Source organism: Stegostoma tigrinum, chromosome 4 (assembly GCF_030684315.1).
Source record: "Stegostoma tigrinum isolate sSteTig4 chromosome 4, sSteTig4.hap1, whole genome shotgun sequence".
In the NCBI taxonomy this organism is placed as follows: domain Eukaryota; kingdom Metazoa; phylum Chordata; class Chondrichthyes; order Orectolobiformes; family Stegostomatidae; genus Stegostoma; species Stegostoma tigrinum.
In genome coordinates, this window is record NC_081357.1 from 64,722,353 (window position 1) to 64,737,766 (window position 15,414).

General features: G+C 40.0%; 1 protein-coding gene across 1 annotated transcript in view; it reads right to left on the reverse strand.

The window, feature by feature from the left end:
- Nucleotides 1–15,414, reverse strand: part of serinc1 (serine incorporator 1) — a 41,170-nt gene that overhangs the window by 3,675 nt on the left and 22,081 nt on the right. Inside the window, exon 9 of the mRNA XM_048530655.2 lies at nucleotides 3,409–3,639. Within this exon, the coding sequence (XP_048386612.1) occupies nucleotides 3,409–3,639 (231 nt within the window). The remainder of the gene's footprint in view (nucleotides 1–3,408; nucleotides 3,640–15,414) is intronic.

The window sequence follows — 15,414 nt, forward strand, 5'->3', positions numbered from 1 at the left end:
GTGACACACAAACTCATATCAACCCAACGACAACTGCTCACCCAAACTAAACTCCCACTCCCCGCCATGGACAGGCCCAATGTCATCTACAAGATCCCCTGCAGAGACTGCGAGAAACACTACATCGGACAAACAGGAAGGAAACTAACAACAAGAGTACATGAACACCAACTGGCTACAAAAAGACACGGCTAATACTCACGCATCTCAATCCACATGGACAAGGAGAACCAATACTTCGACTGGGACAGCACCAAGGTCCCAGGACAGGCTAGGCAGAGACAGGGTCAAGAATTCCTCGAAGCATGGCACTCCACGAACCATGCTATTAATAAACATATTGAACTTGACCCCATATACATCCCACTACGAAGGAAAACCGGAAGCAAGGCAATTCATCTCAACAGACCCCAGAGTTTAAAAACCAGGCAGGAAAACACACCAACACTTCATCGGAGGCTGCATTGAGGATATTACCCAGCATGGTAACAAAACGTCTCCAATACAAGAAACCAGCTTGGTGAGGCAACCAACCTCAACACCCATAACCCGAGCTACAAATCTACTCCAAAACCTTAGAAATAGAAATAGAAATATTATTAGCAATAATACTGCGGCAGAAAATAAGTCCTAACTTGCGTTCAATTTTTTTTAAAAATAGTATGCTGAGGAATCAAGTAGGGTACTGGCTATCCTAGGTTTTGTTTTGTACAATGAAATGGGGTTATAAATAATCTTGTGAGAAGTCCTTTTAACAAAAAAGACAAAGATGTGAGCATTTTTCATTGGGTTAGAATTATGGAGTTAATCTAACACAGAACACAGAACAGGACAGCACAGGATCGGATCCTTTGACCCATCATTTCTGTGGTGACCACAATTCCATTCTGAACTAATCCCATCTGCCTGCGCATGGTCAATATCGTCCTATTCCCTGACTGTTCATATGGGGTCTGTCTAAATGCCTCTCAAATGTTGTATTCATATCTACTTCTACCACCTTCCCTGGGAGTAGGTTCGAGGTACTTACCACCCTCTGTGTAAAAAAACTTTCCTCACACATCTGTCTTGAACTTTTCCCCTCTCACCTTAAATCTATGTCTCCTTATGTTTCTTACATTATTCCTCTAAACTCACCTCATTAACTAGATATCATGCCCCAACGTACCCCTCTCATCTGTTGTGAGCCCAAATCTCTGTCCCATCATATGTGGAAGAACTTAACAATTGTGGGATATCCTGGCATGCCTAGTCTTGGCACCATATTTAAACGACCATTGTGCACCCAGTAAAATGATGGCAATTTCCTGGTGCCCTGTACGTCGAGTCACTTGGCCCAGACATGACAGATTAAGGGTAAATTAGTGCCTGCTTCATGAACTTTACCCTAGAGCTCCTGATGGATGAAATCGTGCGGGGAGGGGGGGGGTGGGTGCGCGGGATACTGTCTTCCCACCACAGGTCTGGCAGAGACAGCCATGACACCAGATCCTGCCAGTCTGATCTGAGGTTGCCACCCAGGTCAGTGCAGACTCAACCATACGGAGAAAACCAGCAGTGTTGGAAGGATATGTTCGCCAATGATTGTATAATGTTCAGCACCATTTGCAACTGCTCAGGTACCGAGGCAACAGCTGGACAATATCCAGGTTCAGACTAACTGGTGGCAAGTAACATTCACGCCACACAAATGCCATGTAATAACCTTCACCAAAAGACTTATCTAACCACCACTCTGACACTCAACTGCAGTGAATCCATCACCACTGGGGCCACTAAAACCAGAAACTCAACTGGACTCTCCACACAAACACAGTAACTACAAGAGCAGGTCAGAGACCAGGAATACTTTGGCAAGCAACCTACTTTGCAACTCCCCAAAGCTCGCTCAAAAGGCACAAGTCAGGAATTTGGCGGAATGTTCCCCATTTGCCCAAATGAGTAGAGCATCAACAACACTCAAGACGACTGACACCATCCAAGATAAAGCAACCGGTTTGGTTGGCACCACATCCACAAGCTTCCACTCCCTCCACCTCCACCACCAATGCTCAGTAGCAGCAGCATATTCCATCCACAAAATACACTCCAGAAACCCACCAAAAGATCCCCAGACAGCATCGTCCAAACCCATGACCACTCCCATCCGAAAGGACAAGGGCAGCAGAAATGTGGGAATTGGCGATAATATAATACCATGGAAAGTGAATTGTTTAGCAAAGAGGATCCTGTTTTCAGTGTGGAAGATGATAATTTGTGGGGTCCCACTAGGATCAGTGTTTCTATCTATGTATGTATATAAATATCAATAATTTGAATGAGAGAAGCAAACATAATACTTTCAAATATAGGCACAAAATTAGGTTAAATTGGGAGTGGTGAGGAGGAATTAAAGAGGTGTCAAGGGCAATTTTGATAAGTTGAGCAAGTTGGCAAATGCATGATAGATGCAGTGTAATGTGAATCATAGGTTTCCCACCAGAGACAGGAGCAATGAAATGCTATTGCAGCTGCACAGTAGATTAGTGAGACCATATTGGATATACTGTGTGCAGTTTTGCTCTTCTCACTAAAGAAAAGACATATTTTCACAGCGTGCATAAAAGTTCACCCAGATAGATTCCTGGATGACAGGTTTATCATGTAAGGAAGCAGTGGATCAAGTAGGCTGAGAGGGGATCACATTAACATGTACAATTCTGACATGGCTGTCGATGGCTGGACAGAGTGGATGTAGGATTATCTTACATCTGGCCAGGTGAATTTGGAACAAGGAGTAAGTGTCTCCGGCTATTGGATTGGTTATTTTGGACTGAAATGAAAATAAATTTCTTCACTCTGAGGGTGGTGAACCTGTGGAATTCACTCTACTCATAAGGCTGTGGAGACCAAATTACTGAATACGTTTAAGAAAGAAATAGATTTTGAGAGACTAAAGGTATTAAGCCATATTGGGAGAGAGCACAGGTTGAGATATACGATCCACCATGGTCATGTTGAATGACGGAAAGGGCCTTGATACATAAACTAGGATTAAACCTGAGAATTCCTTCATTGATATTGCGTAGTTCCACAATGGACAGCAAATTCAATGTGAGCGGAATGACACATTCTTCCCACAACAAAACATGCAAATGCAAAAATTATATTTAAGTGAAGATACAATGCATGCAAGTTCTAATTTTTTGGTGTCAAAAGAGTTATGTCTCTATTCCTTTTTAATATTATACCATTCGCTATAACATTGCTGTTTAGTGATAACATGCATCTAAAACTATGATTCAAATACGTACATGGCTCATGTTTTGATAGAAAACAAGCAACATACAGAGTACTGAACAAGTAACTACCATTTTACAGTACTGCTCTGTCAGCAGCAAAGATGTTTGATTTTAACAGCTTACATACCTATACCAGTTGGTCAGAGTCATCATGATATAGAGGGAAGCCAAAAACAACATGAAGTGAAAGAAGGAATAACTGTAGGTGACACCGTCTTTCTCATTGTCTTCTGCACGATGTGCACTGTTACCATCTTCCAAGGAACCATCACTTCGACCAACTCCTTCATCTATCAGTGTAGATTCATCACTGGTTAAGGTCAGTTTGTTGACCTGGCTATTGTTTGAGGTCCGGATGCTGTAGGGGAAAGAAATTAAATCACGTTACGGGATCATAAAAAACAAACATACAAGACCACTTAGTATTATCCAGAAGTTACTGAATAGTAAGCTGATCTGTTCGGGTACATTACCCTTAATTTCTCCTTGTTTGTGATTAGCTAGAATCATAGAATCATACAGTACATAAGAGGCCCTTCAGCCTATCATATTTGTACTGACAAAACTATACTATTCCTATATTAGTCTGACTTTCCCACACCAGGCCCAGAGCCTTGGGTATTACGATACTTCAAGTACCCACCCGTGTACTTTTTAAAAGGCTGCGAGGTTGCACAACTCAATTAGCCTGCCGTGCAGTACATTCGAGACACTACAACTCTCCGGTGGAAGTTATTCTTCAAAACCTCTCCAAATCTCCAGCCCTTCACTTTAGAAGTATGCCCCACCTTGTCACTGACCCCTCTCATAAAGGAAATAACTGATTTCTGTTTACCTTATCCATGCCCCTATAATCTTATGCTATGCTATCAGGTCCCCCCTCAACCTTCTCTGCTCCAAAAGAAAACAACTCAAGCTAGTCCAGCTTCTCTCCACAGCTGAAATGCTCCATCCAGGCAACATGCTGATGAATCTCCTCTGTATCCATTCCAGCGCAATCACATCCTTCCTGTAGAGGCCAGAACCCTCTCAGTTATCCAACTCTGCCTATCCAAAGTTCTGTACATCTCCAATGTGGCCCCGATGTTCTCATCAATGACATGACCGAAAAAGGCTGGCATCCCATAGGCATTCTTAACTACTCCAATAACCCATCTTGCCAGCTTCTATGAACAAGTGCCACAAGATCTCTGTTTCTCTAAGCTTCCCAGTGCCTTGTCATTGATTAAATATTCCCTTGTCTTGATATTTATTCCAAAGTGCACCTCCCCAGATTTGTCAAGTTTAAATTCCATCTGCCTCTGACCTGCCCATTTGATTAGTCCATTTAGATCTTCCAGTAACCTAACACCTTCTTCCTCACTGTTAAGCACCCAAAAATATATCATTATTTATCACTGTCAAGAGACTCATGGCAGCAGTTGGTATGAATGTGAAAATCTCCTGCTGATTACCATCTCCTCCATACTCCCGCTTTAGTTGAGGAGACTTCTCCATGTTGAACACCATGTGGAAGAGACACAGATGGTGTCGAGAGTGCAGGATGTAGTCTGAAATCAACCATTCATCACTATTTTCAGCTTCCTATCATGGGCACGCCAGCCTGTTTTTTTGTCCTTATTTTAATTGTGGTTTAATTACACTAAGCCAGTGTGGATGTGTTGAAGGCAAATTATAGTTAATTATCTTAAGGTTCTTGACAAAGTTAGAGGGACCAAATTTGCATTCATGCAATCACTTTTAAAAAAAAAACAAATGGTGGCAAGCCCATTACATGGCACCTTATTAAATATCTTTTGCAAGTTCATATAAATCACACAAACCCACTAACCCATCAATCTTTCTTGTATTTGTTCAACTCCTCTTGTCATTTCTTAAACCCCACTATTCTTCCCCCCAAAATTCATTCTCTAAGGGCCTATCTTCACTGTTACCTGTCTCTTCCTTTTTATATATTTAAACACACTTTTACTGTCTGTTTTTGTCACTCACCAGCTTGCCCTCAGATTATTATGTCCTTATTACTTTTTGATCATCCTCTGTTGACTTTTAAACATTCCCAATTCTCTAGCTTACCACAAATCTCTGTCACATTTTATGCTTTTTTTTTCCAATTTGCTACTGACCTTAACTTAAATGGTCACTTTATCCCTTTCCGAGAGTCCTTCTTCCTCACAGGGATATGCCTTTGCTGTCAATCATGAGCTATTAAACATCAGTCATTGTTCATCAATTGCTTTTTCTGTTAAACTCCTTTCCCCTGTCCACTACAGTCAACTCTGCCCTCATTTCTTTGTAATTATTTTAGTTGTTTAAGTTTAGCACAGTTGCTTCTCATACTCAAACTAAATGTTAAATTCCACATTGTTACGGTCACAATCTACCACGCTTATATCCCTTATAATAACATGTTAACTAGAGATATACATAGTATCCAAATGTGTTTTATTCAAGATTGGACACAGCTTAACTTCCCTATTTTTGATCCTCTATAAATAAACCTTAATGCTTGGCTTGCACTTTTTTTTTGCAAACCTGCATTTTTAGTTTGCGTGATAACAAAGTGTGAAGCTGGATGAACACAGCAGGCCAAGCAGCATCTCGGGAGCACAAAAGCTGACGTTTCAGGCCTAGACCCGGGCTCTCTGATGAAGGGTCTAGGCCCGAAACGTCAGCTTTTGTGCTCCTGAGATGCTGCTTGGCCTGCTGTGTTCATCCAGCTTCACACTTTGTTATCTTGGATTCTCCAGCATCTGCAGTTCCCATTATCTCTGATGCAATTTTTAGTTTGCGTCACTGTTTTTAATGATTGGTACATCTGTACTTCCTTATCTCTTCAACCCCACTTAAATTCTTATTTTCCCAATAATAAATGTCACCATTAGGTTTCTTGCCAAAATGTAACATCTAATGAAATTCATTTCCCAGTGATATTCTTATTCCGCAAATAATTAACATCTTCTTTACAAACTCTTAAGGCTGTCCTCTTCAATACTGGCCATTCCATACTCACCCCTCCCATTTTGGCTTGCCGTCAACTACAAATTTACAAAATTTATTGAGAATGTCAAAATAAAATTACGGACAACTCTGGTCCTAACACTGATCCTCAGCTCAAATTGGTGCCATTTGCTAATCATTAGGGCAGCGTGGTGGTTCAGTAGTGGCCTCACAGCACCAGGAACCCAGGTTCGATTCCACCCTCGGGCAACTGTCTGAGTGGAGTTTGCACATTCTCTCTGTGTCTGCATAGGTTTCCTCCCACAGTCCAAAGATGAGCAAGCTAGGTGGATTGGCCATGCTAAATTGCCCAGAGTGTTCAGAGATGTGTACATTAAGTGTGTTACAGGGGGTGGGTCTGGGTGAGATGTTCCGAGGGTTGGTGTGGATTTGTTGGGCCAAATGGCCTGTTTTCCACACTTGGGGATTCCACGATTCTATAATCTGATTTCTGGCTTGCAACCAGCTCACCATCCACTCTGATCCTTATTCCTAAGGTATGTTTTCACGACTATTCAATTATGTGGTAACTGATCATAGAAATTTTGGGATTATAGACAAGTTATCTCAACTACAATACCCTGGATTCTTCTCTGGTAATCTCTTCCATGAGATTGATAAAACATGGTTTCTGGCTTTTTAAAGAGAATGTTCTTCCCCATTAGGAATTCTATGTTAACCTTACTTGTGCTCTGTCCCTGGGTATGTACAAGCCCCCTTTTTAAACATAGGTGTGACATCAGATAGTCACCAGTTTGATGATACAATGTTTTCTTTTGAACAAACTATTAAACCAATGTAAAATACTGCCTCTGCTTTCTCTTCTCTAGATTATTTTTAGATGCATTGATGAAATATATTCAGATCTGGGATGAATCCACTGAATTTGATTAGTTTATTTAATATTCCTTCTGCTCTTATTCTAAATACAGTTATACCATTTCTAATTTCATCTTCCAATATGATAGCTGAGTGATCTGCCTCCTTAGAAAATACAGAAGCAAAGTTTTTTTTAAAAAAATGTGCCATTATGCTATCACTGCCTATGATGTTATGGCGTCCATCTTCTGGCAACAACTTCAGTTCACGTACCTGCTGAATGTGAACATTTTCTATTTCTTGATAACGTAATTTCATATTTCCTCTCTGCCTTCCAATTTTCCTTTAGCCTTACCTTCTGGTGTTGTGTATTGATCATTCTCTCCTTAGCAGTCCACATAATGGTTATATCTAACTTTCCTTGTCAAGGCTCCTTTGGATATCCATATCTAATTATGTTTTTTTTAAAAGCAGGGTGCTTTTGATCATAGTTTTAAATTTTTTTCATTGCTGTTCAATAATATTAGTTGGCTTTCACTTGTCATTCACTTATTTTTCCTAGTTGTAGTCTCAGCTCCTCAATATCAGTTATTTTTTCCCCCCAAAATATTATCTTAGTCCTAGTCATGTTAATGTTTTCTTTTAAAATTACTACTTCAACGCTTATGTTATAGTGGCTGTTGCTTGGATGTTCCCCTACATCACTTCTGTAATCTGCAATCTTTACAAGGTCCAGTAGTAAATCCTCTATGGTTGCTGTTCTTATATATTTGGTTTAAAGGCTGCCCCGTACACGTTGTAGGAGCTCTTTCCCTTTATCTGTATGCTTTGGACAATCAATTTTACTGTAACAAATTGCTTCCCTTGTTTCCCTAATTTGGTTGGACATTTCTTTTCCACCTCTCTTCCACTGTTAAAGGAGATGTAGATATTAGTGTGTTTGATCATTTACCTTCTTTCATTTTTGCCCACATCAAATCCATTTCTGTTCTATATGGCATTGTCACTTTTCTCCACTGCCACGCTATGTCTAACAATAACTGCCTTTCGAGATATACTCTGCCATCTTCAATTCCCACTCCTGATGTTCTGCAGCCATATTTTGGGGAATTAACTCCAATGTTTAAGGTGGGCAGAGATAAACTTGTTGTCTCTTTTTTTTGAAAGTTAGTCTGTCATGTAAACAATGTATCTCAACAAATATTGGTTCACAGCTAAGGAAATGACCCAGGAAGAACTGACTAACTTATCAGACTATTTGGCCCATCAAGTTTGCTCCTCCATCTAATAGGATCATAGCTGCTCCGTTTGTTTTGAATTCCCCGTTCCGAACTACGTGAACACCCCTCAAAACCCCACCTAACAAAAATCTGTCCACCGCTGTTCTAAAAAGTATTCAATGACCCAACCTCTGCTGCCTACTGAGGTACAGAGTTCCACAGTTGCACAACGCTTTGAGAAAAAAAACCCTCCACGTCTTTGACCTGAAAGAGTGACTCCTAATTTTAAAATAGTGGCCCCATTAACCCTTGACTGACCCACAAGACAAATATCTTTCCCATATCCATCTTGTCAGGACCATTCAGGATCTTACACACCCTCACTTTTCTAAACTCCAGTGAAACAAGACCCCTCCTGTCCATAATATCCTCACAAGATAATCCAATCATGCCAGTTACCAATCCAATAAACCTCCTGTATACCACCTCCAATTCATATATATCTTCATTAAATAAGAAATCCAAAACTGCATAATACATGGATATGAAATTTATTTTAAAGGTTTTTCTTATATTCCGGAGATGAAGTAAATTAGCATTTTTAAACATGTTATGGATGTTTTAGGAAGTTATAAATTATCTCAGCGGCTGTAGTGAAATTTTTACACCTAGGAAAACTACAAGCAGAGTTTTTGGAGCTGGTTGGTGTGGATTGAAATCTCATCACTGAAATGTAAACTCTTACTAAAGAAATATAGTTTCTCAATTTTGCAGTCACAGACTATCAGCCAAGCAGGGGAAGCCTCAAGGAAGGGCTGTATTATTCAAAAATATTAGTGTGTTTACTCAGCAGACAGAGGTATATACTCTCATTTGTACCCTCTTCACTTATGTATGATATATCTGGTTCCTGGCAAACTATTACTGTTTCATTATGGACATTATGTGTAATATTGTAAAAGGTAATCTAATTTTTTTTCAAATTTGTTCACCAGCTTTGAGCATCATTGGCTTAGCAAGCATTGATTGTCCCTGTTCACTCGAGAAGGTCATGATGAGCGGCAAGTGAACATCTACAATCTGTGCTGTAATTAACACCAAGTGTGCTGATAGGGAGCGATTTCCAAGATTTTATCCAAGGAGGTCTTCTCATTGTCTAACCATCTTATCACCCGCTGTCCCTCTCTCCCTATTCTATGACTGTCATTTTCTGGCCCTGTTTTCTCTCCTTTCCTAGTTCATTCATATTGAGCTCATTTCATTTCATTTCTCGGATTTCTCTCCTCTCTTGCCCACCCAATTTTACTCATTTAAAGCCCCTGCCATCTCCTTACTTGTGCTTTTCACTAGGTCCCATTCCAGTTCAGGTGGATTCCAGCCCAACTCTTCAGCTCCTTCTTGCACCAGCACTGCAAGGAATGTCACTGGAAAAGATACTCGCCTATTCACACCAATGTTGGCCTATCTTTGTGTCAATTTGCATGTAGTTCAGGTAATAATCCAGCAATAATTAGTTTTAGAGGCCTGCTTTTTAATCTTATTCCACACCTTTTATTTATTAGGACTGCCTCCCTATTCTCACCTAAGAGGGTCCTCCTGGTCCAGGAGGCCCAGATTCAAGTCCCATCTGCTCTAGGTGTATGTAATAACATCTCTGAACAGGTTCACTAGAAAGTATCTCTTCTCACCCTAGGTTTTTTGTGTCAATATAGTCCAGGAAAAGTGGATTTTCCTGTGCCTTTCTAACTGCCTTTCAACTCTGGCATTAAGGCAACTCAAATTTTCTTAATGTCTCCATAAATACAGAATCCTTTATCATTGCCGCATCAGTTCTTCCCTACACTCCAACTCTGGACAGCCTTCTAAGTCACAATTTCTGCTCTGCACAGTGGCTGACCTCCCATAGTCTCTATTTTTGCCTTCATAGTTAGTGAATTTAGCTCAAGTTGAATAACACTTGTTTCCCTAGATTCTGTACCACACTCACTAGAAATTCAATCTGATTTTGGAACTTCCATGTAACACGTACTTATAAATTTAATCTGTGTGATCCTCTGAAGAATGACTTGGTGAATGTTAAAGTTCAGTTTAATGATTGAAATTCAAAAAAAAAATGTACTGGATGAATAGAAAGAGAAAAACACAGAAGCCAGGCATTAAAAGGTCTTGGTAATCACTACTGAACTACATAGCATATTACCATTTATTTCGAAAACACTAATTTTACTAGGAATTAAACTTTTAAAAAAAGGCAGATATGTCTGAAATTAGTCAAATTCAGTCTAAACAATGATGTACTTAGATGCTTTGTAGACAAATTAAGAAGTGAAATAAAGAGAATGTTTTTAGAAATATTGTAAGGAGAAAGGAAGAGGAATTATCAGATGAATATAGGATCATATAATAAAGAGTAAAAATGTTGAGAAGAACAACTTGGGTATAAAGAGCAAACAAACAGAAGCAAAGTATAAATGATAAGACACGGCTCCAGGATGACAAAGCACAGGATCCATCAGCAAAGAGGTGAGAATGTTACATAACCTAACTGAAGCATTAAGTTATTGATGATCTCTGAAACTACATCAGAAGACAATTCAGGTTTTGAACAATTGCTGCATCCAATTGTTTAACGGGAAACACATACAACTGGGTATCCTCTTAGAGAAGTTATGGCAACACGCAGAGCTTTAATATCAATAAGGAGAAAGCACTATGCAAGCTGAAATGGTTTTAAATGCATTCAAATTCAGACTGCATTGTTCAAGACAGTTAGTATGTTGATTTGTGGTACTAACAATGATTGGAGATGGAGAGATGGATACTGAAGAGGCATCTCGGAAACAAGTCAGTTTGAAGTCCATGTTCAAAAAAGCTGACAAAGCAGACACAGGCAACTGCAATCTGATTCTCCCAATGGGGAGTTCTAAGGTCAGCAGTAAACTGCAGGATTATCTACACAGCAGCATTCAGTTCCGAACACGGGTCACTGGAGTCAAAACATTCACTTTGCTTCCTCTCTAAAGGTGCTGCCAGACCTGCTGAGTTTCTCCAGTAATTTCTGTTCTCATTTCAGTTTTATATAACTGACTGGCTTGCTGGCACATTTCAGAGGCAGCTAAGAATCAATCTCCTACTTAGTAAGTATGTCAAATTTTCCTCCCGGAAAGGGTATCAGTAAACCAGACTGGTTTTTATGAAATCCGGTAGTTTCAGAATTATTGTTAATAAATGCAGGTTTTTGTTCTTGATTTAGCAACTAACTGAATTTGCATTAGTTTGTTACCTTGCTACCATGGTGGGAATGAAACTTGTGTTTCCAGGCATCAGCATTCCACATGTTACCATCCCTTAGCACCGCATAAAAAGGCTGGTTAACAAACTGGCAATTCATCTAGGTGTCAAAGAGGTCTATAGCACAGAAAAAGGCCCTTCGGCCCACCGAGTCTGCCCCAGTGAAAAACAACCACCCAACTATTATAACCAAAACTTCCCACAGATTTTTATGCCTTGGCATCACAAGTGTGCTTCTAAATGGCTCATCAGCGTCAACTTGGATACAAAACTGTCTGAATGATAGGAAAGACAGGTATGGTTGGAATGAGGTTTGTACTGAAGTGGCCCAGGGGTTGGTATTGAGAACTTTGCATTTCCTAATATTTCTGAATATTTACTAATCATCTAGATCTTGGTGTGCAGGGAATAATTTTATAGTTGGAACAAGGTAAACTGAAAACTTCGAAAGGACACAGATAAGTTGGTGAAACTGGACAGGTACCTGGCAGATATAGTTCAATACAGACAAAGGTGACTCATATTCGTAATAACAGCATTGACAGTCAATATAACCATAAGGGGTTTAGTAGTAAAGGGAATGCAGAGGGACCTGGATAGACATGTGCACTGATCTTTGGAGGTGGCAGGACAAGTGAAGGGAGCAGTTAATAAAGCATTCAAAATCCTAGGTTTTATTAATAGGTAGAATATAAGAGCAAGTAGGCAATGCCGACACTTGTTAGACCCAAGATGCTTTCAAATCAAGGTGCCACACTATAGGAAGGTTGGGAGAGAATGCAGAAGAAACTTACAAGAATAGTTTCAGGAATAAGAAACTTCAGTCATGAGAGACTAGAGAGACTGGGACTGTTCTCCTTGAAAAGGTGATCTGATAGAGATTTTCAAAATCATGATGGGACTGGATAGCTCAACAAGGAGAAGCTGTTCCTGCTTGTATTTGCAAAAGCAAAGGTGATTCAAGAAAACTCTTTTCCTAGCAAAAATGATTCAGGTCTGGAATGCACTGTGTGGAAGTATGATGAATCAAGGGTCAAGGGTATTTTGTGATTGTTAACTGTGGATAAAATTGCGTATAAACCCTCGGAACTGTCCAAATTGTCTACAAGTCTCAACCTGTCAGAAACTGTCAGAATGTGTTGTTTATGAAGGGAAGTGCTTTTCTCAATAAGGATGTAGTTGGCATTAAAGAACTAAGTGTAATGGAACTATATATTTACACTTTGTGCATGAATGTTTGTAGATACTCTTGAGTTGATACGGGAGGTGAAGGGGGAAAATGTGGTAAGTGGACGTTAGCTCTAAGTTGGCACAGATGAAGGCAGGATCGTGGAATGGGCAGATAGGAAAATAGTGGCACATGAAGGAAGGGCAATAAGAATGGGTACAGGGTATTAGGTTGCATGGTTTGGCTGATGAATGGCACAGAGGCTGTGTTGGGTGAGGGCAAACAAAGTGGGTATGAGGGTCGGAGGAATGCTTTGTGTTTCACCCCTTCTGAGACCTAAGGTACCCCTTTGATCTGGGATTTATTCTGCCTTTGTGCAGATGACACAGGAACAAAAACCAGGACCTAGCTTGTAAAGCCTAAGGGATGGCAGGCTTCAAGAATACAGTGATTAAGTAGAAACGCAAGAAAGTGATGCTGAATCTTTATTTGCTTAGAGCACAAGATTATCTAGTCGAGTTCTGGCCACCACACATTAGGAACAATGTGATGATCCTTTAGAGGATGTGGAGGAGATTTACCAGATTTCTTCCCGGGATGAGGGAATTTAGCTATGAAATTAAGTTGGAGAAGCTGAAGTTGTTCTTCTGAGGGAGATTTACTAGGATGTTGCCTGGTATGGAGGGAAGGTCTTACGAGGAAAGGCTGAGGGACTTGAGGCTGTTTTCATTAGAGAGAAGAAGGTTGAGAGGTGACTTAATTGAAACATATAAAATAATCAGAGGGTTAGATAGGGTGGATAGGGAGAGCCTTTTTCCTAGGATGGTGACGGCGAGCACGAGGGGGCATAGCTTTAAATTGAGGGGTGAAAGATATAGGACAGATGTCAGAGGTAGTTTCTTTCTACTACTCAGAGTAGTAAGGGAATGGAACGCTTTGCCTGCAATGGTAGTAGATTCGCCAACTTTAGGTACATTTAAGTCAACATTGGATAAGCATATGAACGTACATGGAATAGTGTAGGTTAGATGGGCTTGAGATCGGTATGACAGGTCGGCACAACATCAAGGGCCGAAAGGCCTGTACTGTGCTGTAATGTTCTATGTTCTATGTTCTATAACTGTTCCAAGATTATGAAATGTGTTGTGAAGTTGGATAGAGTACTTAGTTAAGTACTGTAGAAGTTACAGGTTAAAATTTGGCTATTGTAAAATGTTGGAGGCCGGTGGCGGGGGCAAGCATTGCATGGTCCCTTCAGAAGATGACGTGCTTTCTATACGCTTGGAGATTTTAAAAAAAGGTCTGCAAGCAGCTTGAAAGTTTGCAAGTACATAAAGAGAACCAAAATTGAAACATTTTTATCAAAAGGCCGTGGAGTTAGCAGGCCAAGCAGCAGCTCTTACCAAGACAACAAATTTTGAATTTAGCCAATCAATCAGAACCAAGCACTTAGATACCAAAGCACCAATTAAATTTAAACCTGATAGTTTTGACATCATAGGACCAATCCCTATTGTAAAAAACTGATATGTGGTAAAGGGTATACAAAAACAAGGGGCAGTTGGGCAAAGACAAGGGAGCTAACTGTCACCTGCCAGAGTTAACAGCCCTCAGCTCCCAGGAGAGATTCACTGGCTCTCACAGATTTCTCTAAGACATAGAGAAAGCACCACCTAAAGAGCAAACGTACCCATGGCACAACTATTTAACATTCCTGACAGAAGAGTCGACAAAGAAGGTATAGAGCATTCCAGAAGTCAAATAACCTGGCAGTAATTTCGACAGAATAAATTCTAATTATTTTTTATAAGTGGGACTTGTATTTATAGGAACGCCATACTATTAGAATCCTGCTTTATTCAGGAATAGTTAATAGAAGAGCTTTATTTGGTTTGTTAATAGTTTAGTTAATTTGTTTACTTCGAGTTAGATAAATGAATTTTATTTATTGATTGTAAAGTGAGATCAGGGAGTTATTTTATTTAGCCATTAGAAGTTTCTGAAAGGCAGGTAACACTACTTTTCACACTCCTTTCCGCAGATGTTAGGTCGAGGTGTTCCTCTTTGGGCATTTCAGCTTTGGTTCTTAGGGGTGGTAGAGGGGGAGTTGGGGGTGTCAACGTCTGTTTTATAATACCTGTTTAGATAGGTTAGACTAAGAAAAGTCTATTCGTGTAAGATTAGGGGACACAGCTTAATAGTTCTGGGAAAGTACAAGGGGATGTGAGGAAACCATTTTTATACACTGAATGCTAATAAACTGGAACTTCTTTGTCTACAAGGATTACGAGACCATTGACATTGAATGATTTCAAAAGGAATTTGGAGGGGAGCTCAAGAGAAATAAACTTATACGGCCAAAACAACTGACTGGAGAAATGGAACTAACAAGACTGCCGTAATGTGTACTGACAGTGAGTTCATCAGACAAATGGTCTCCTACTGTGCTGGAATAATTTCATGACACATATAACAAGGCCTCAAGAGAGAAAGGCTCCTGTCAGATATCCTCCTCGAGGAAGTGACAACCCAAATTAACTATGGTGTCATTGCAGCATCTAAATTACAAGTAAACTAAGACTCCTCCTCCATTATTCATAACATACAAGTACAATTCATATGCAGTATGACTTTC